Genomic DNA, 22,508 nt, shown 5'->3' on the forward strand with positions numbered 1-22,508 from the left:
GTATGTTCTCGTGTAGCTCAGAGTATGTTCTCGTGTAGCTCAGAGTATGTTCTCGTGTAGCTCAGAGTATGTTCTCGTGTAGCTCAGAGTATGTTCTCGTGTAGCTCAGAGTATGTTCTCGTGTAGCTCAGAGTATATTCTCGTGTAGCTCAGAGTATGTTCTCGTGTAGCTCAGAGTATGTTCTCGTGTAGCTCAGAGTATGTTCTCGTGTAGCTCAGAGTATGTTCTCGTGTAGCTCAGAGTATGTTCTCGTGTAGCTCAGAGTATGTTCTCGTGTAGCTCAGAGTATGTTCTCGTGTAGCTCAGAGTATGTTCTCGTGTAGCTCAGAGTATGTTCTCGTGTAGCTCAGAGTATGTTCTCGTGTAGCTCAGAGTATGTTCTCGTGTAGCTCAGAGTATGTTCTCGTGTAGCTCAGAGTATGTTCCTCATAGATATGACCATGTTCCTCTTTTAGCCGCTCAGAGCTCACATTTCTCTTTCCCAGTCAGAGCTCACAGTTTCCACACGTCACTTTTAAGATGAACTGTTTTTCTTTCATCACTGTTGTTGAGTTAATAATGTTGTGTCCTGTTTTTGTTTGTTTTTTTGTTTGTTCTTAGGTTTTCATAGAGCTGAGTCACATTAAAAAGTGCAATACAGTGAAGGGAGTCTTTGTCCTGGAGGAATTTGGTAATTACAACCATCTATTGATTCTAGGCCCGTACACGGCGCAGCAGTAACTTAGCGTCAGAGCCACTGACCAGAGCTGACCAGAGCTGATCAGGACTGACCAGAGCTGACCAGAACTTACCAGGGCTGACCAGAGCTGACCAGGACTGACCAGAGCTGACCAGGACTGACCAGAGCTGACCAGGACCTGTGGAGGCAGGAGTCACTGGGATTTGTCCAGATTATAACTAAAACAAGGCAGGTCAGGCTGGTGGAGTGGTCAGAGCGAGGACGGAGGTGGGTAGCAGCCAAATACTGCTAAATACTGCGTAACACTGCAAAATACTGCCAAATACTGCAGAATACAGCCAAATACTGCAGAATACAGCCAAATACTGCTAAATACTGCGTAACACTGCAAAATACTGCCAAATACTGCAGAATACAGCCAAATACTGCTAAATACTGCGTAATACTGCGTAACACTGCAAAATACTGCCTAACACTGCAAAATACTGCCAAATACTGCAGAATACAGCCAAATACTGCTAAATACTGCGTAACACTGCAAAATACTGCCAAATACTGCAGAATACAGCCAAATACTGCTAAATACTGCGTAATACTGCAAAATACTGCAGAATACAGCCAAATACTGCGTAATACTGCAAAATACTGCCAAATACTGCAGAATACAGTCAAATACTGCAGAATACAGCCAAATACAGCCAAATACTGCGTAATACTGCAAAATACTGCCAAATACTGCAGAATACAGCCAAATACTGCTAAATACTGCGTAATACTGCAAAATACTGCCAAATACTGCAGAATACTGCCAAATACTGCGTAATAATGCAAAATACTGCCAAATACTGCAGAATACTGCCAAATACTGCGTAATACTGCAAAATACTGCCAAATACTGCAGAATACTGCCAAATACTGCGTAATAATGCAAAATACTGCCAAATACTGCAGAATACTGCCAAATACTGCAGAATACTGCCAAATACTGCAGAATACAGCCAAATACTGCGTAATACTGCAAAATACTGCCAAATACTGCAGAATACTGCCAAATACTGCAGAATACTGCCAAATACTGCAGAATACTGCAGAATACTGCCAAATACTGCCAAATACTGCATAATACTGCATAATACTGCCAAATACTGCGTAATACTGCCAAATACTGCAGGATACTGCCAAATACTGCTAAATACTGCAAAATACTACCAGATACTGCCAAATACTGCCAAATACTGCGTAATACTGCTAAATACTGCCAAATACTGCTAAATATACCTGGCATAGATCAAGGTTTATTTCATGTATTTGAATCCAGACAGAGCGTCTGAATGAACGTGTCAGAAGCAGCTTCAAAATAACACAATATCTAACAAACGTCGTCCAATGAGACAACAGGCACGTACAAGACATGACCCATTAAACCTCAATAACACACTGTTACCATGACAACACATCTGAGACATTACAAAGAAAAACGGACGATTTACATTCGAGGTGCTGAGAGAGGGAGGCGTGGCTTTTGTACCCATGACGACATGTACCTACCCACCTCTGTGTTCATGGGCGTGTCTGGACTCGGTTCCTCTTGCTTGTAACGATGAGACTTCGCTGACCTTTCTTGTGACGTCGCAGTTGAACTCTTGACCTAAAATGGACGGCTTTTCAAATATTTGCACAAATTGCGTTGTCGTGTGGATTTCTTCTTCGTTAATTCTCGGTGATGCTTCAGTTACAATCTGGACGTTAACATAAAGAGGCAGAGTAGTGGGCGGAGCAGCGAGTAGGGGCGTGGCCAGCTGGGTTACTGCTGCGTCTCTGTGCTGCTTTTTGTAATGTTGCCCTCATCTTTGCCACTATGAAAACCTTCATTCTCCAGCAGGTAAAGTGTCGCCACCGTTCTTCTTCTGCTCCCTCTGTCCGTGCACACTCACCCCCTCATCTCCACCACCTTTACTTTGTTTCCCCTCCACCCTCTTTGCTTTCTCTTTCTCCTCTCACTCAAGTCATCTCTTCTTCCCACGGAAAAAAAAGCCCAGATGCCGCGGCCAGTGGGGCGGCCATTTTGTGCCGCCTGTGTGTGTTGCCCCCTGGCCAGCCGCTCATCTGGGCTTTGGGTTCACGGTTACTAATGAAAAGTCACTGAGGGTGCTAACAGTGGTAGCTCAAAGGACGTAACTGTGTTGTCCGGTGTGAAAGGGTCGTGTCTGACGCCGTGAAGCGAATGCGAGCGTGGAAACGGGAGTGGGACGAGCGGGCACCTTTGCCACCTGTGCCACCTGTGCCACCTGTCCTCGGCTTGACCCAACACTCCAAACACAGGGTGCTTGAAGTGTCCGTGCTAAAGTGTGTTGCCGGGCGACAGTGGCGTGGGTGCGTCCCGTCTCACTGCGTGTGTGTGCGTACGTCCCACTTGTGCTAACCCTGTGACTCACCCGTGTTTCTGCTGCTTTTGAATTCTCTGTTCTGTCTCTTGCACCAAATAGTTCCTGAAACTAAAGAAGTGGTGATCCACAAGTACAAGACGCCCATGGTGAGTACGAGCGGACTGAACAGCCGCAGCCTTGTATTGAGCAGGAGGCCACGCCCTTAAAGGTGTTATGGAGGATTTTCATCATCATGGCGGCAGGCTTGTACTTTTAAAATACTTACAGCGTAAACGTGGAGGGGCCAATAGAATACGAGGTTATTGGGGTGTTTGTCAAACTCACAACGTCCTTGTGTAACTGACTAGACTACAACGTAAGACGCCGTTCACGCCAGCGCCGCAGCTCTGAGCTGGTTCTTCTTCTGTAGCTTCATCTCAGCCACTGCCAAGTTCATTACAACAGACAAGACAAGAGTCCACAGACTGTTCGCCACAAAAGAAAAGGAGAAAAGCCAAAGTGATTCTCTAACGCAGCGTTACATGATCTGTCACTGTCAGACCTTGTCACCATAAAGCTGCTTCTGTAGCTGGAAGCTGGCGAGAGCCATCACAGCCTGAATCAGAGCAGAACGAGCCGCTCTCGGACCCCTGGGTCTCGCCGTTCACGTCTGACTGCGGTCACATGCCGGTGCTCTGTCCAGGGCCGGACATGAGGAGCGTGAGGAGAACACACTTTCACTGGAAAATCCTCTATAATGCCTTTAAGTTGTTAAACTATGACGCTGTTAGCGTTAGCTGACGAGGGGATCAAATATCCCACAGAAGAGTGAGTAGGTCAGGCATGTCCAAGCTACGGCCCGGGGGCCAAATGCGGCCCTCAGACCAATTTTTGTTGGCCCTCCGGCTTCCTGCTAAGTTGGTCCAAACATCAAAAAGTAGTCAAATTTACTGTAAAATAGGAAAGATTCAAGCATTTTGACCTCATACCAACCTAATATTAATGTTCCATGTATTATTAAAGGTGTGGAAGAATCAAAACAATGTAAAATGCTATTATTATTTGACAAATTCGACATCGTCTGGTTGTCTGTGGCCCTCTGCTCCGTATAAGTTTCAAAATGCAGCCCTTGGTGAAAAAAGTTTGGACACCCCTGGAGTAGATCATTAAGCTTTGTTTTAGTCTGGTGTTCTATGTTTGTCTCAAAGGTTGAATAGAGGATTTTTCACCCATTTGAGTCCCGTTTTTTAAAATGCGCATGCGCACACTCACCCCCACCCTCCTGTTGTTTCCAAGAGGTCGCCTCCCATCAAACCTGGTGCAGAAGCACCAACAGCCTCGCTGGCACACATGTGTTTGTTTATTAGCGCGACGGATCACATCATCTCTCATCTCCACAGATATCTGTCTCTTCTGAGCTCGAACACAGTCTTTCTCTTTGTCATTTTTGTCCTGTAACTGAAGGAACTCACTAAACACACAACAGCATATCAACCACACATGTGCAGCCAGGGAAACGTGCTGCTATGGGAACGAGGCTGCAGGTGTGCAGTAGCAAGCAGGGAATGATTGACATGTGGGAGAACTACTCGTCCACGCCACCAGGAAATGAGACTCAGATTGGTCACAAAAATCCTCTTTTCAACCTTGAATTGACAGTACGAGACTGCGGTCATTCACTCTGGACATAGTCACTGCTGACCGTGTAAATCAAGTTTGTCTGAGCAAATATCGAGGGTCCGTGTAGTAAAGCAACTCGAGTTGGACAGATTAGCTGAGGCGAGCGCTACATGCTAATGGTGCTTTTGCATTTGTGTAAGTGAGAAAATTAAAGAGAAAAGGGAAGAAATGGTTCCATTGTGTTTACTATTGTCAGATGTTAGACAGAAGAGTCTTTTGTCTAAGTTTAATGTTTGTCTTAGGGATCATCTCAAAATGGGTTGAAGCTGAAAAGACGTAATTTTTCTCGTCTCTCTCTGGACCCCCTCCCCCCCTCAAAAGACGAAAGACGCGTTGATAAAACGATAGTAGCTTGATAGACCCTGCTCACCTCTAGTCCCTGAACATCCTTTGGTCTGTTTATCAGTAGAAGTTATGAATTCTCCAAATAATGTCACATGTTTGTTTACTCAATCCACATGGTCCACGGCGCGGCGTGGCCAGCACGGGGAGCGGGGCGGGTGCTCCCTCGCACGGGCCACTGTGCGCCGTGATCACAACGCACCGTGCGCACGGGCCGCTTCAGCTTCAGCTTCAACCCATTTTGAGATGATCCCTAAGGTGTCCGGATTAAAACCTGGGACAGTATAAAGGAAGTGAGTGAATCATTTGTGTTCTGGTTAAAGACAGAATATTCCTTCTTTACTTAAGGCAGGTTTTAAAGTGGACGACAGCTGGGACATGTTTCGCATGAAACTTGGACAATTCAATGGTTTTGGAAACATTTGCCGGGACATGGGACCCAGGGCTCAAAGCAGGGACTGTCCCAGGTACATGGGGACGTCTGGTCACCCGACATTTGTCCCTGTTTCACTGTGGTTAGCACTAGCTCATAGACTGAATCGGGACGGAAGTTTCAGAGTCCAATATGGCGGCCCTCGCGGTGCCCAAATCACCTGCGGTTAGAGACGAGGCACATATTTCCCAACTTATCTATCATCCCAGGGGGAGATAACGCATTAAAAAGCGGGAGATTGACGAATTAAAAGATAAAACCAAACTAAACGAACGAAAACATTGAAGTGCGAGCCACATGACTTGCAGAACGCATATCCGTCTGCATTTTGGGTCCTCTATACGCTTCTGTATAGAACAGAACATGCAGGTTTGCCTCTGTCGGCGCCACTACCTTTGTCACCGCTCACGCCGTTCATCGTCATGGTATCGATTTCATATTCAATTTGACCTGCACACTTTAACTTGGTGCTTTGCATTCTGGGACAGAAACACGCCCGTGTTTCCCGCATGTTCCCCCCGCTCGCCTTCGCCACCAAAATAAAGGATAACGGCGTACAAAAGGTCGATTTTTGTTTTTTCAATTGAAATATCTCCCGATTGGGTTGATCGGGAGACACGCCCAAAATCTGGAGCGTTGGGAAGTATGAAGGCGTCTTCACCATTTTGCGAATTTGCATATTTACTTTTTTTTCTCCCAACTACTACAAAAACTTAGGGTTAGAGGTTAGGGGTTAGAGGTTAGGGGCTAGAGGTTAGGGGTTAGAGGTTAGGGGCTAGAGGTTAGGGGTTAGAGGTTAGGGGCTAGAGGTTAGGGGTTAGAGGTTAGGGGCTAGAGATTAGGGGTTAGAGGTTAGAGGTTAGGGGTTAGAGGTTAGGGGCTAGAGGTTAGGGGTTAGAGGTTAGGGGCTAGAGGTTAGGGGTTAGAGGTTAGGGACTAGAGATTAGGGGTTAGAGGTTTGGGGCTAGAGGTTAGGGGCTAGAGATTAGGGGTTAGAGATTAGGGATTAGAGGTTAGGGGTTAGAGGTTAGGGGTTAGAGGTTAGGGGCTAGAGGTTAGGGGTTAGAGGTTAGGGGTTAGAGGTTAGGGGTTAGAGGTTAGGGGTTAGGGATTAGAGGTTAGGGATTAGAGGTTAGGGGTTAGAGGTTAGGGGCTAGAGGTTAGGGGTTAGAGGTTAGGGGTTAGGGGCTAGAGGTTAAAGGTTAGGGGTTAAAGGTTAGGGGTTAGTGGTTAGGGGTTAGAGGTTAGGGGCTAGAGGTTAGGGGTTAGAGGTTAGGGGTTAGGGGCTAGAGGTTAGAGGTTAGGGGTTAGAGGTTAGGGCTTAGTGGTTAGGGGCTAGAGGTTAAAGGTTAGGGGTTAAAGGTTAGGAGTTAGGGGTTAGAGGTTAGAGGTTAGGGGTTAAGGGTTAGAGGTTAAGGGTTAGAGGTTAAGGGTTAGAGGTTAGAGGTTAAGGGTTAGAGGTTAAGGGTTAGGGTTAACGTTAACCCAGACCCAAGAGAGAAAGTTATTGCCCGAGCTGTAACAGCGGGACCCGTCTGGTTGCCGCCATGTTGGATGTGTCCCGATTCCGTCTATGAGCTTCTGCTGACCGTTTCACTGGGAGACCTGCGACCTGGACTCTTTCATAACAGACGCTCGAGTCGTGCGGCGGACGCTCTGCTTTAGAGATGGTACTGGGGGAGGGGCATGCTTTGAGTTTTGGGGTCCCGCGGAACAGAACCCTGCAGGGCAATCCCATCTCTCTGTGGCAGATTAGCTGGTGTCATTGTTTGTCTCTTAAAGATGAGGACAGGGCCGTCCCGGCGGCGTTGCATGTGCTGAATGTGTCTCTTAAAGATGAGGACAGGGCCGTCCCGGCGGCGTTGCATGTGCTGAATGTGTCTCTTAAAGACGAGGACAGGGCCGTCCCGGCGGCGTTGCATGTGCTGAATGTGCTGTTGTCCACAGGCCCATCAGATCTGCTACTCTGTCCTCTGCCTGTTCTCCTACGTCGCCGCTGTGAAGGGGAAGGAGGCAGAGGGCAAACCCAAGACGCTGTCCCCGAGGCCCCTGCCCAGCTAATGCCCCCCCCCTGTCCCCCTCGTGTGTCCCGTGTGTGCGGCGAGCTGGACGAGCCTCTGGACACGAGACAATCTGTAAAAAGGACACTCTGTCCCAGCGCTGACCCGTACAGACTTCAGCCGCTGACCACAGGCTTCAGATGACCTTCAGATGACCTTCAGATGACCTTCCTGCAGATGGAAGATCACATGACTTACGTCCGGTGAATCCGTTAACGTTTTGGTTCTTAGATATATTCAAAACAACAAAAAAATACAATGGTGTGATGTAAATTAAAGTGCATATGAGCGGTTCCAATGTTTTTATCATTTCGACTGCGTTGTGGGCGTGTTCTTTGGAGAAATACTGAGTCACATGACCGATGGACGCTTCACACGCCAGCGCCGTCATTAAACGATCGGCGTCATCGTTTGTCAAATCGTTATGAATCCAGATTAATTATGTGTATTTATGGCCCTTGTGTTTACAGTGTGGTTGCTAGGTGGTTGCTATGTTACATCTGCTGCTCATGTTCAACCAGGAAGTAACATTCAAAACGGTCAAACTGAGGAAACATGAGTAGAACCGTGTTTAATTAGTTTTGAGTAACGAGTCACTTTATGATTCATCACGATCATGAAATAAAGAATGAATGTTATTATTCCCACTTAAGTCTTGAACATAAGAATAATGCGTGAATTGCACATCTTTAGCCGAGTTTACAGGGCTTAATATGACTTAATATACTTATAGTTGAGTTAAACTCAGGCTTCATCTTCTTCATAATAGAAATGTTTTGCCAGATTGAAATCTAAACACTTGTCCCGCACGCTCTGTCCCAGTGAGACACGTTTACAATGTGCCGCGTTACACCCCGAAGTCTAACCAATCATATGCACTTTAAGCTAAACGTGATGCTTTTAATGTGAAAAACAAAGTGTGAACTCTTCCTTCACTGCACTCACGAAAGAGGAAGTCATGGTCATTGGCCGTAACAAAAGCGTTGGACTTTAAGGTCATGGAGCTATTGGACCTAAATGTGGTGTCCCGCCCACCTCTGACCCTCCCCCAGCTCCCTGTGTGCAGGTCCCGCCCACCTCTGACCCTCCCCCAGCTCCCTGTGTGCAGGTCCCGCCCACCTCTGACCCTCCCCCAGCTCCCTGTGTGCAGGTCCCGCCCACCTCTGACCCTCCCCCAGCTCCCTGTGTGCAGGTCCCGCCCACCTCTGACCCTCCCCCAGCTCCCTGTGTGCAGGTCCCGCCCACCTCTGACCCTCCCCCAGCTCCCTGTGTGCAGGTCCCGCCCACCTCTGACCCTCCCCCAGCTCCCTGTGTGCAGGTCCCGCCCACCTCTGACCCTCCCCCAGCTCCCTGTGTGCTTCTGTGTTTCTCACGGGAGACGCTCCTCGTCCGGGACACGCTCCTCATCCGGGACACGCTCCTCATCCGGGACACGCTCCTCATCCGGGACGCGCTCCTCGTCCGGCCCGGGAGACGCTCCCCGTCCCGGACACGCTCCTCATCCGGGACACGCTCCTCATCCGGGACACGCTCCTCATCCGGGACGCGCTCCTCGTCCGGCCCGGGACGCGCTACTCGTCCGGCCCGGGACGCCCCCTACAGGGCGGCTTTTGTTCTGAGTGTTCTGTGTTTCCTGCCGACAACGCCATTCACACGGCTCGTTACTGTTAAACTGTCTGTGCTCTGCTGTTCTATTGCATGTAACTATGACAAAGCCACCAATAAATATTATATATATATTTCTATATATAGTATTTATTTAATTTAAGAATATATTAACTGTACATTTCTGTGATAAATAGTTGATTTGCTAGCTGTGCTGTTGGTGTTAGCCGTGCCAGGTCTGATCTGGTGCAGTGGAAATTGGTGAATATGATGTTTGAGAAGGGTGTGGCTCGTTCAAAGCTCTGACGCCTTTTTCTCTACATTCCTTTAAACGTGGACCAATCAATCCTCGATACTCCAGTGGTTTGAAACAGGAAAATATTATTAATGAGCTTTTAACCTCGTTACTGAAGTGATTCCTCTTCATTCGTTTACTCAAAGTTGCATTTTGATTCATTCCTTCATCTTTTTGTCCTGCAGGTTTGAGTGCTCGCAGATTCCTGTCCCCCTATCCCCTCCCACACCTCCTCTATCCCCTCCCACACCTCCTCTATCCCCTCCCACACCTCCTCTATCCCCTCCCACACCTCCTCTATCCCCTCCCACACCTCCTCTATCCCCTCCCACACCTCCTCTATCCCCTCCCACACCTCCTCTATCCCCTCCCACACCTCACACATATCCCCTCCCACATTCATGTATTTGTGATTATTTGAAAAATGAACATTCCGAGTTACACGTAAAGCTCTAAAATCTAACCACTTTCAAACTATAAAAACATGTCTGAAGTCAAAGTTCTCAGCAGGAAGTCAATGGACCTCTTTCTATTATATTCTGATTTACGACGAACGACCTGAAAAGCATAAAACGTCTCCTTAAGTCATTCTGTTTGAATGAATGTAATTATCAGTAGTCGTCAGCAGATGGCGCTTACACTCGTCCTAGTATTGTCTTAAGAATCATAAATTGGCTGGTGGCAGTAGATGCAGTGTATCTGCATGTTCTCCTGGTGTCTGAGCTTTGAGCGTGTGGCCCCGCCCCCTGCTTTGGTCACAGAGTGGCCTCTACTCTCTGCTCGAGGCAGTGGGTTTGTGTGTCGTGATGACCCCGAGTTTTACTTTGGGGGGTTTTTGTGTCGTCCTGTGATACTCCAGGCCCCTGAGCTCTGGGGTCTGTTCAGGTCAAAGGCCGGCCCGGGTCTACGGGGGGGGGAAGGGGGGGGGCATTAATAATGACAACCAATGGAGAGTGTGTTTGCACCCCCTTGTCAGTTTGCTGTAGACTCGGGTCAAGCACGAGTTTGACTGAACATTCAGCAATACTGCCACAGCTGTAACCCTGGAGACGGTGTTCAGGCGCGTAACCCTGGAGACGGTGTTCAGGCGCGTAACCCTGGAGACAGTGTTCAGGCGCGTAACCCTGGAGACGGTGTTCAGTTGTTGTGAGGAAAGTGCTGGGTTAATGAAACGATGTCAGGTGTAAGTTCATGTTTGAGGAGATATTTATAAAACTTGTACAGTTTTGAGCAGAATAAAATCGGCCCAAATCAAGTCAAGAGTTACGTCATTTATTTATCATTAACATACAACAAACTGCCCCAAAACTCAACACATTCAACCATCGGCTCCATTCTTTCACATTCAAAGGTTATTGACCGTTTATCCACGAGCCTTTTCATGCATCGTTGTAGCGTAACATGTGGGTGTAATTCCTCATCCGTCCTGCAGGGGTCCATTGTAGAAAAAGATTCAGTTTCATCTGGACTGTTTTTTTGAACAAGAAAAGACTCTGATCGAAGAGTCATTCTCAATCTGCGAATCAAGACCGGGAACTCACCGGGCGAGACCTCCTGATAAAAGGTGTTTTAACCTCTTTGTTTCCTCTCAGTCCTTTAATGGGCCATCAGCCTCCTATTGTCCCTGGCTCACTCTCACTCCGCCTGTGTAACTGATGATCTTTGATGGAGTGGTTTGTGTCTTTAAGATGAATATGCACGACGCTCTGTGGTCCTGAACTCCAGTGTCTGACGTGTGAGAGAGCCTCTGGCGCAGTGGCTCTTTAGTCTCACTATGTCTTTACACTTTTCTTCAAATTAAATGTGAAGTTATAAAACAATAATATTAACGTGGGATTTTAAATAAATATTCAAAGCTACATATCTTAATTTTACAAAAATATTTGCACCATTAAAAGTCAACAATCTCTGATCATAAACCTGAATTCTTAAAGCTCTGGTTTTGCATAAAATATGAGTTTGAGCCCTTTTGGCTGATGTAATCTTGTATGTTCTGCAGCTGAAGGATTGAACATGCTCTGCCTGTGGTTAGGCCTTGTGCTCCTGGAGGTCATGGCGCAGGATCCGGAGGCGTGACATGACCTCGTCCCAGTCCAGGTAACAGCCCTCCAGGAAGCGCGGCCTGTCCGGGAAACTCTGGAACGCTGTGCGGGCGTGCAGCAAGCGCCAGTTATCAAAGGTCAAGATGTCGCCTGCAAAAGCAAAAGAAATGTTCATGTTGAAGAGTTGGTTTGAGAAAAGGCAGTTTCCTGGTGTTTAGTGATAAACAAGAGCTCAGTCTATATAGATATATATGTATACATACATACACATACATATATATATAATATATATAATATATATATATATATATATATATATATATATAATATATATACATATATATATATTAAAATATATATATATATATGTGTATTGTAAATCTTAATCCATGTCTGCTTTCACGTGAGTATTATTGTGAGTAGTATTTGTGGAGTGGCTGAGGTCCTGCTGTGAGGTCCTGCTGTGAGGTCCTGCTGTGAGGTCCTGCTGTGAGGTCCTGACCTGGCTCCATTCTGAGGGCCACCATGTTGTCCTCTCTGTTCATCATGTCCTCCAGGGCCCTCAGCGCTCTGTAGAAGCTCTGCACCTGCTTCAGAGGCAGGTCCAGCACAGAGTCTCTGGTGGCGTTGTTCAGGTTTATCCTGATCACAGTTCCCTCCTCGTTCACACTGTCCACACACGTCAGAGTGAAACACGTCAGAGTGAAACACGTCAGAGTGAAACACGTCAGAGTGAAACACGTCAGAGTGAAACACGTCAGAGTGAAACACGTTGGTGAAACACGTCGGTGTGAAACACGTCGGTGTGAAACACGTCGGTGTGAAACACGTCGGAGTGAAACACGTCAGAGTGAAACACGTCAGAGTGAAACACGTTGGTGAAACACGTCGGTGTGAAACACGTCGGTGTGAAACACGTCGGTGTGAAACACGTCGGTGTGAAACACGTCAGAGTGAAACACGTCAGAGTGAAACACGTTGGTGAAACACGTCGGTGTGAAACACGTCGGTGTGAAACACGTCGGTGTGAAACACGTCGGTGAAACACGTCGGTGTGAAACACGTCGGTGTGAAACACGTCGGTGTGAAACACGTCGGTGTGAAACACGTCGGTGTGAAACACGTTGGTGAAACACGTCGGTGTGAAACACGTCGGTGTGAAACACGTTGGTGAAACACGTCGGTGTGAAACACGTCGGTGTGAAACACGTCGGTGTGAAACACGTTGGTGAAACACGTCGGTGTGAAACACGTCGGTGTGAAACACGTCGGTGTGAAACACGTTGGTGAAACACGTCGGTGTGAAACACGTCGGTGTGAAACACGTCGGTGTGAAACACGTCAGAGTGAAACACGTCAGAGTGAAACACGTTGGTGAAACACGTCGGTGTGAAACACGTCGGTGTGAAACACGTCAGAGTGAAACACGTTGGTGAAACACGTCAGAGTGAAACACGTCAGAGTGAAACACGTTGGTGAAACACGTCGGTGTGAAACACGTCGGTGTGAAACACGTCGGTGTGAAACACGTCGGTGTGAAACACGTCAGAGTGAAACACGTCAGAGTGAAACACGTTGGTGAAACACGTCGGTGTGAAACACGTCGGTGTGAAACACGTCGGTGTGAAACACGTCAGAGTGAAACACGTCAGAGTGAAACACGTTGGTGAAACACGTCGGTGTGAAACACGTCGGTGTGAAACACGTCGGTGAAACACGTCGGTGTGAAACACGTCGGTGTGAAACACGTCGGTGTGAAACACGTTGGTGAAACACGTCGGTGTGAAACACGTCGGTGTGAAACACGTTGGTGAAACACGTCGGTGTGAAACACGTCGGTGTGAAACACGTTGGTGAAACACGTCGGTGTGAAACACGTCGGTGTGAAACACGTTGGTGAAACACGTCGGTGTGAAACACGTCGGTGTGAAACACGTCGGTGTGAAACACGTCGGTGAAACACGTCGGTGTGAAACACGTCGGTGTGAAACACGTCGGTGTGAAACACGTTGGTGAAACACGTCGGTGTGAAACACGTCGGTGTGAAACACGTTGGTGAAACACGTCGGTGTGAAACACGTCGGTGTGAAACACGTTGGTGAAACACGTCGGTGTGAAACACGTCGGTGTGAAACACGTCGGTGAAACACGTCGGTGTGAAACACGTCGGTGTGAAACACGTCGGTGTGAAACACGTTGGTGAAACACGTCGGTGTGAAACACGTCGGTGTGAAACACGTTGGTGAAACACGTCGGTGTGAAACACGTCGGTGTGAAACACGTTGGTGAAACACGTCGGTGTGAAACACGTCGGTGTGAAACACGTCGGTGTGAAACACGTCGGTGTGAAACACGTCGGTGTGAAACACGTTGGTGAAACACGTCGGTGTGAAACACGTCGGTGTGAAACACGTCGGTGTGAAACACGTTGGTGAAACACGTCGGTGTGAAACACGTCGGTGTGAAACACGTTGGTGAAACACGTCGGTGTGAAACACGTCGGTGTGAAACACGTCGGTGTGAAACACGTCGGTGTGAAACACGTTAGTGAAACACGTCGGTGTGAAACACGTCGGTGTGAAACACGTTAGTGAAACACGTTGGTGTGAAACACGTCGGTGTGAAACACGTCGGTGTGAAACACGTCGGTGTGAAACACGTCGGTGTGAAACACGTCGGTGTGAAACACGTCGGTGTGAAACACGTCAGAGTGAAACACGTCAGAGTGAAACACGTTGGTGAAACACGTCGGTGTGAAACACGTCGGTGTGAAACACGTCGGTGTGAAACACGTCAGAGTGAAACACGTCAGAGTGAAACACGTTGGTGAAACACGTCGGTGTGAAACACGTCGGTGTGAAACACGTCGGTGAAACACGTCGGTGTGAAACACGTCGGTGTGAAACACGTCGGTGTGAAACACGTTGGTGAAACACGTCGGTGTGAAACACGTCGGTGTGAAACACGTTGGTGAAACACGTCGGTGTGAAACACGTCGGTGTGAAACACGTTGGTGAAACACGTCGGTGTGAAACACGTCGGTGTGAAACACGTTGGTGAAACACGTCGGTGTGAAACACGTCGGTGTGAAACACGTCGGTGTGAAACACGTCAGAGTGAAACACGTTGGTGAAACACGTCGGTGTGAAACACGTCGGTGAAACACGTCGGTGTGAAACACGTCGGTGTGAAACACGTCGGTGTGAAACACGTTGGTGAAACACGTCGGTGTGAAACACGTCGGTGTGAAACACGTTGGTGAAACACGTCGGTGTGAAACACGTCGGTGTGAAACACGTTGGTGAAACACGTCGGTGTGAAACACGTCGGTGTGAAACACGTCGGTGTGAAACACGTCGGTGTGAAACACGTCGGTGTGAAACACGTCGGTGTGAAACACGTCGGTGTGAAACACGTTGGTGAAACACGTCGGTGTGAAACACGTTAGTGAAACACGTCGGTGTGAAACACGTTAGTGAAACACGTTGGTGTGAAACACGTTGGTGTGAAACACGTCGGTGTGAAACACGTCGGTGTGAAACACGTCGGTGTGAAACACGTCGGTGTGAAACACGTCGGTGTGAAACACGTCGGTGTGAAACACGTCGGTGTGAAACATGCAGTAAGTTCACTGTTTCTGACCCTGGAGCTTGTGCTTATGGATCTGGTCCAGCAGGTGGCAGTGTTACACCAGTAAAATCAGACTAGAATAATCACCAATGATGGTTGAGAACTCTTCTGTTATTAAAGTTCACTTTAAAATAACACTTTTAAAATGTTTCTCTTTCATTTTACTTTTGCCACATTCGTGTTCCTTTTTTGAATCATTTTCCTTCTCAGAACCTGCTCAACTGTGAACCATCATGTGGTAAGTCCTGAAGTCAGATAACGGTCTGCGCGTGAGGCCCTCAACGCGATGATATGAGGCCCTCAACGCGATGATATGAGGCCCTCAACGCAATGATATCAGGCCCTCAACGCGATGATATGAGGCCCTCAACGCGATGATATGAGGCCCTCAACGCAATGATATCAGGCCCTCAACGCGATGATATGAGGCCCTCAACGCAATGATATCAGGCCCTCAACGCGATGATATGAGGCCCTCAACGCGATGATATGAGGCCCTCAACGCAATGATATCAGGCCCTCAACGCGATGATATGAGGCCCTCAACGCGACATGAGGACCTCAACGCGATGATATGAGGCCCTCAACGCGATATGAGGACCTCAACGCGATGATATGAGGCCCTCAACGCGATTTGAGGCCCTCAACGCGATGATATGAGGCCCTCAACGCGATATGAGGACCTCAACGCGATGATATGAGGCCCTCAACGCGATGATATGAGGCCCTCAACGCGACATGAGGACCTCAACGCGATGATATGAGGCCCTCAACGCGGTATGAGGACCTCAACGCGATGATATGAGGCCCTCAACGCGATTTGAGGCCCTCAACACGATGATATGAGGCCCTCAACGCGATGATATGAGGCCCTCAACGCGATATGAGGACCTCAACGCGATGATATGAGGCCCTCAACGCGATATGAGGCCCTCAACGCGATGATATGAGGCCCTCAACGCGATATGAGGACCTCAACGCGATGATATGAGGCCCTCAACGCGATATGAGGCCCTCAACGCGATGATATGAGGCCCTCAACGCGATATGAGGCCCTCAACGCGATGATATGAGGCCCTCAACGCAATGATATCAGGCCCTCAACGCGATGATATGAGGCCCTCAACGCGACATGAGGACCTCAACGCGATATGAGGCCCTCAACGCGATATGAGGACCTCAACGCGATGATATGAGGCCCTCAACGCGATGATATGAGGCCCTCAACGCGACATGAGGACCTCAACGCGATGATATGAGGCCCTCAACGCGATATGAGGACCTCAACGCGACATGAGGACCTCAACGCGATATGAGGCCCTCAACGCGATATGAGGACCTCAACGCGATGATATGAGGCCCTCAACGCGATGATATGAGGCCCTCAACGCGACATGAGGACCTCAACGCGATGATATGAGGCCCTCAACGCGATATGAGGACCTCAACGCGATGATATGAGGCCCTCAACGCGATTTGAGGCCCTCAACACGATGATATGAGGCCCTCAACGCGATGATATGAGGCCCTCAACGCGATATGAGGACCTCAACGCGATGATATGAGGCCCTCAACGCGATATGAGGCCCTCAACGCGATGATATGAGGCCCTCAACGCGATATGAGGACCTCAACGCGATGATATGAGGCCCTCAACGCGATATGAGGCCCTCAACGCGATGATATGAGGCCCTCAACGCGATATGAGGCCCTCAACGCGATGATATGAGGCCCTCAACGCAATGATATCAGGCCCTCAACGCGATGATATGAGGCCCTCAACGCGACATGAGGACCTCAACGCGATATGAGGCCCTCAACGCGATATGAGGCCCTCAACGCGATGATATGAGGCCCTCAACGCGATATGAGGCCCTCAACGCGATATGAGGCCCTCAACGCGATATGAGGCCCTCAACGCGATATGAGGCCCTCAACGCGATGATATGAGGCCCTCAACGCGATATGAGGACCTCAACGCGATGATATGAGGCCCTCAACGCGATATGAGGACCTCAACGCGATGATATGAGGCCCTCAACGCGATTTGAGGCCCTCAACGCGATGATATGAGGCCCTCAACGCGATGATATGAGGCCCTCAACGCGATATGAGGACCTCAACGCGATGATATGAGGCCCTCAACGCGATATGAGGCCCTCAACGCGATGATATGAGGCCCTCAACGCGATATGAGGACCTCAACGCGATGATATGAGGCCCTCAACGCGATATGAGGCCCTCAACGCGATGATATGAGGCCCTCAACGCGATATGAGGCCCTCAACGCGATGATATGAGGCCCTCAACGCAATGATATGAGGCCCTCAACGCGACATGAGGACCTCAACGCGACATGAGGCCCTCAACGCGATATGAGGCCCTCAACGCGATATGAGGACCTCAACGCGATATGAGGACCTCAACGCGATGATATGAGGCCCTCAACGCGATGAGGCCCTCAACGCGATGAGGCCCTCAACGCGATGATATGAGGCCCTCAACGCGATGATATGAGGCCCTCAACGCGATGAGGCCCTCAACGCGATGAGGCCCTCAACGCGATATGAGGCCCTCAACGCGATATGAGGCCCTCAACGCGATATGAGGACCTCAACGCGATGATATGAGGCCCTCAACGCGATATGAGGACCTCAACGCAATGATATCAGGCCCTCAACGCGATGATATGAGGACCTCAACGCGATATGAGGCCCTCAACGCGATATGAGGCCCTCAACGCGATATGAGGACCTCAACGCGATATGAGGCCCTCAACGCGATATGAGGCCCTCAACGCGATATGAGGACCTCAACGCGATGATATGAGGCCCTCAACGCGATATGAGGCCCTCAACGCGATATGAGGCCCTCAACGCGATATGAGGCCCTCAACGCGATATGAGGCCCTCAACGCGATATGAGGCCCTCAACGCGATATGAGGCCCTCAACGCGATATGAGGCCCTCAACGCGATATGAGGCCCTCAACGCGATATGAGGACCTCAACGCAATGATATCAGGCCCTCAACGCGATGATATGAGGCCCTCAACGCGATATGAGGACCTCAACGCAATGATATCAGGCCCTCAACGCGATGATATGAGGACCTCAACGCGATGATATGAGGCCCTCAACGCGATGATATGAGGACCTCAACGCGATGATATGAGGACCTCAACGCGATATGAGGCCCTCAACGCAATGATATCAGGCCCTCAACGCGATGATATGAGGCCCTCAACGCGATATGAGGACCTCAACGCGATATGAGGCCCTCAACGCGATGATATGAGGCCCTCAACGCGATATGAGGCCCTCAACGCGATATGAGGCCCTCAACGCGATATGAGGCCCTCAACGCGATGATATGAGGACCTCAACGCGATGATATCAGGCCCTCAACGCGATGATATGAGGACCTCAACGCGATATGAGGACCTCAACGCAATGATATCAGGCCCTCAACGCGATGATATGAGGCCCTCAACGCGATGATATGAGGCCCTCAATGCGATATGAGGCCCTCAACGCGATGATATGAGGCCCTCAACGCGATATGAGGACCTCAACGCGATGATATGAGGCCCTCAACGCGATGATATGAGGCCCTCAATGCGATATGAGGACCTCAACGCGATATGAGGCCCTCAACGCGATATGAGGACCTCAACGCGATATGAGGCCCTCAACGCGATATGAGGCCCTCAACGCGATGATATGAGGACCTCAACGCGATATGAGGACCTCAACGCGATGATATGAGGACCTCAACGCGATATGAGGCCCTCAACGCGATATGAGGCCCTCAACGCGATATGAGGCCCTCAACGCGATATGAGGCCCTCAACGCGATGATGTGAGGCCCTCAACGCGATATGAGGACCTCAACGCGATGATATGAGGCCCTCAACGCGATGATATGAGGCCCTCAACGCGATATGAGGACCTCAACGCGATGATATGAGGACCTCAACGCGATGATATGAGGACCTCAACGCGATGATATGAGGCCCTCAACGCGATATGAGGACCTCAACGCGATGATGTGAGGCCCTCAACGCGATATGAGGCCCTCAACGCGATGATGTGAGTCCCTCAACGCGATGATGTGAGGCCCTCAATGCGATGATGTGAGGCCCTCAACGCGATGATGTGAGGCCCTCAACGCGATGATGTGAGGCCCTCAACGCGATGATGTGAGGCCCTCAACGCGATATAAGATGTAGAAGTCTCCAGGATGTAAAGCGGGCGTCGGCCTGAAGCACATGTCCTCACTGGATGACGTGGTGTTTGGCCTGCAGCCTGAAGGGGCAGTAGTCAGTGCCAGCGTCTGTGAAGTCGATGGAGAAGAGCGAGAGGCAGCGGAAGGCCTCAGGGTCCTCAAGGCGGAGCTTCTCTGCCACGTGAAAACCGTCCACCAGAAGGTTCTCACCTCCACGCGCCGCCTGACTGATGCAGTGCAGGAACTGGACCTGCAGGAAACACAGTCTGAGGCCCAGAGTGTCATAGAGTCTGAGGCCCAGAGTGTCATAGAGTCTGAGGCCCAGAGTGTCATAGAGTCTGAGGCCCAGAGTGTCATAGAGTCTGAGGCCCAGAGTGTCATAGAGTCTGAGGCCCAGAGTGTCATAGAGTCTGAGGCCCAGTGTGTCATAGAGTCTGAGGCCCAGTGTGTCATAGAGTCTGAGGCCCAGTGTCATAGAGTCTGAGGCCCAGAGTGTCATAGAGTCTGAGGCCCAGAGTGTCATAGAGTCTGAGGCCCAGTGTCATAGAGTCTGAGGCCCAGTGTCATAGAGTCTGAGGCCCAGAGTGTCATAGAGTCTGAGGCCCAGAGTGTCATAGAGTCTGAGGCCCAGAGTGTCATAGAGTCTGAGGCCCAGTGTCATAGAGTCTGAGGCCCAGAGTGTCATAGAGTCTGAGGCCCAGAGTGTCATAGAGTCTGAGGCCCAGTGTCATAGAGTCTGAGGCCCAGAGTGTCATAGAGTCTGAGGCCCAGTGTGTCATAGAGTCTGAGGCCCAGAGTGTCATAGAGTCTGAGGCCCAGTGTGTCATAGAGTCTGAGGCCCAGTGTGTCATAGAGTCTGAGGCCCAGAGTGTCATAGAGTCTGAGGCCCAGAGTGTCATAGAGTCTGAGGCCCAGAGTGTCATAGAGTCTGAGGCCCAGAGTGTCATAGAGTCTGAGGCCCAGAGTGTCATAGAGTCTGAGGCCCAGAGTGTCATAGAGTCTGAGGCCCAGTGTGTCATAGAGTCTGAGGCCCAGAGTGTCATAGAGTCTGAGGCCCAGAGTGTCATAGAGTCTGAGGCCCAGTGTCATGCTCACTCCAGGAGGGTAGTCCAGGGCGGGGTAGTCCGTGTGGAAGCTGCACTTCTCGGATGTATACGCCACGTTGTTGGCCATGGGCTTGTCCTGGACCTTAAACGTGTGTCTGGAAACAATGCACAGGTTCAGCACGAGCAGCACGTTCAGCACGAGCAGCACGTTCAGCACGAGCAGCACGTTCAGCACGAGCAGCACGAGCAACACGTTCAGCACGAGCAGCACGAGCAGCACGTTCAGCACGAGCAACACGTTCAGCACGAGCAGCACGTTCAGCACGAGCAACACGTTCAGCACGAGCAGCACGTTCAGCACGTTCAGCACGAGCAGCACGTTCAGCACGAGCAGCACGTTCAGCACGAGCAACACGTTCAGCACGAGCAGCACGTTCAGCACGAGCAACACGTTCAGCACGAGCAGCACGAGCAGCACGAGCAACACGTTCAGCACGAGCAGCACGTTCAGCACGAGCAGCACGTTCAGCACGAGCAGCACGTTCAGCACAAGCAACACGAGCAGCACGTTCAGCACGAGCAACACGTGACCTCAGAGGGGGCCTCAGAGGGGGCCTCAGAGGGGGCCTCAGAGGGGACCTTAAGAGTACTATGGCCCCTGGTTGAAGCTGAACTCACCCGTAGAAGGTGAGTCTCAGAAAGCCGATGCGTTGAGCCAGTCGAGCCACTTGCCCGGGCTCTTGTGGCGCCCCCTGCAGGAGGACCACACCGACGCGCCTCAGAGCCAGGAGCCAGGCCAGAGCCGCCTCGTCGTCCTCCAGAACCTCCTCAAAGTGAGCGGTGGGCACCCGGAGGGAGGAGCCCCAGTGCAGGCGCTCTGCAACACACGACCACAACATTCTTTTGTCCAATGAGATTCCACATTTTAGAAAAGGTCGTTATGTGTGAGGAAAATGTGGATTTGTCTTTCATTGTTTCTGATGTTCTTTGATGACAATAGTGGGAAGTGAAGATGCTTATATTTGTATTTACCGTATTCTCCGGACTATAAGTTGCACTTTTGTCATAGTTTTGTCCGGGGTGCGACTTATACTCCGGAGTGACTTATATGTGATATTATTTGTTATTTTCACACTGACAACCACAAGAGGGCGCTCTAGCCTCTAAGCGACGCAGAAGAAGAATCTGCACTTCCTCTTCCTCTGGAGTTTGTGGAGTTGTTTAGAAGTGACACAGAGGAAGAAGAATTCAGTGGATTTAGTGATTTGGGGTAAAACTGATGCTTTGCTAAACTTGTTAGCATGTTCTTTATGCTATAGCTATCTGAATAACTGTTCATATGTTACGTTAACATACCAGACACTTACCACAATTCTGTCTGTGCTTCATGTAGCTGAAGGTGTTAGCGTTAGCATACGTCATGTAGCTGAAGGTGTTAGCGTTAGCATACGTCATGTAGTTGAAGGTGTTAGCGTTAGCATACGTCATGTAGTTGAAGGTGTTAGCGTTAGCATACGTCATGTAGCTGAAGGTGTTAGCGTTAGCATACGTCATGTAGCTGAAGGTGTTAGCGTTAGCATACGTCATGTAGCTGAAGGTGTTAGCGTTAGCATACGTCATGTGGCTGAAGGTGTTAGCGTTAGCATACGTCATGTAGCTGAAGGTGTTAGCGTTAGCATACGTCATGTGGCTGAAGGTGTTAGCGTTAGCATACGTCATGTAGCTGAAGGTGTTAGCGTTAGCATACGTCATGTAGCTGAAGGTGTTAGCGTTAGCATACGTCATGTGGCTGAAGGTGTTAGCGTTAGCATACGTCGGTGTAATCCCTCATTCGTCCAGGCGTGTTCCATAGTAGAAAAAGCTTCAGTTGTAGTCATCTGGACTCAGTTTGAAAAAAAAAAAAAAAAAAAAGTTCAGGACCTCAGAGTGCCGTGCATCTCCATCTTGAAGCCTCTAATCACTCGTTTGAAGACGGTGAGGTGAAGGTTTTAAGCAGGAGAAAAGATGGTTTGAAAGAGGAGTCAAGGAAGCTATTTTTGTTAAAAAAGAAAGACCTTCTTTAAACAGAAATGGAGGGCTAAGGTTTAATCTTCCTGTTATTTA

General features: G+C 49.6%; 2 protein-coding genes across 2 annotated transcripts in view; one reads left to right on the forward strand and one right to left on the reverse strand.

Moving 5' to 3' along the window:
* Positions 1-9,304, forward strand: part of madd (MAP-kinase activating death domain) — a 59,701-nt gene extending 50,397 nt beyond the window's left edge. The window contains exons 32-34 of the mRNA XM_072465164.1: positions 602-671; positions 3,167-3,213; positions 7,449-9,304. Of these exons, the coding sequence (XP_072321265.1) occupies positions 602-671; positions 3,167-3,213; positions 7,449-7,562 (231 nt within the window). The 3' untranslated portion in view covers positions 7,563-9,304. The remainder of the gene's footprint in view (positions 1-601; positions 672-3,166; positions 3,214-7,448) is intronic.
* Positions 9,305-10,718: 1,414 nt separating this feature from the next.
* The window catches only part of bbox1 (butyrobetaine (gamma), 2-oxoglutarate dioxygenase (gamma-butyrobetaine hydroxylase) 1), a 37,274-nt gene continuing 25,484 nt past the window's right edge, over positions 10,719-22,508 (reverse strand). Inside the window, exons 4-8 of the mRNA XM_072465163.1 lie at positions 21,084-21,282; positions 20,455-20,560; positions 19,413-19,609; positions 12,006-12,172; positions 10,719-11,653 (exon numbers count right to left, since the gene is read on the reverse strand). Of these exons, the coding sequence (XP_072321264.1) occupies positions 11,490-11,653; positions 12,006-12,172; positions 19,413-19,609; positions 20,455-20,560; positions 21,084-21,282 (833 nt within the window). The 3' untranslated portion in view covers positions 10,719-11,489. The remainder of the gene's footprint in view (positions 11,654-12,005; positions 12,173-19,412; positions 19,610-20,454; positions 20,561-21,083; positions 21,283-22,508) is intronic.

This window comes from Eucyclogobius newberryi, unplaced genomic scaffold (genome assembly GCF_026437365.1).
Source record: "Eucyclogobius newberryi isolate DKJ021-1_F unplaced genomic scaffold, fEucNew1.0.hap1 SCAF_5, whole genome shotgun sequence".
In the NCBI taxonomy this organism is placed as follows: domain Eukaryota; kingdom Metazoa; phylum Chordata; class Actinopteri; order Gobiiformes; family Gobiidae; genus Eucyclogobius; species Eucyclogobius newberryi.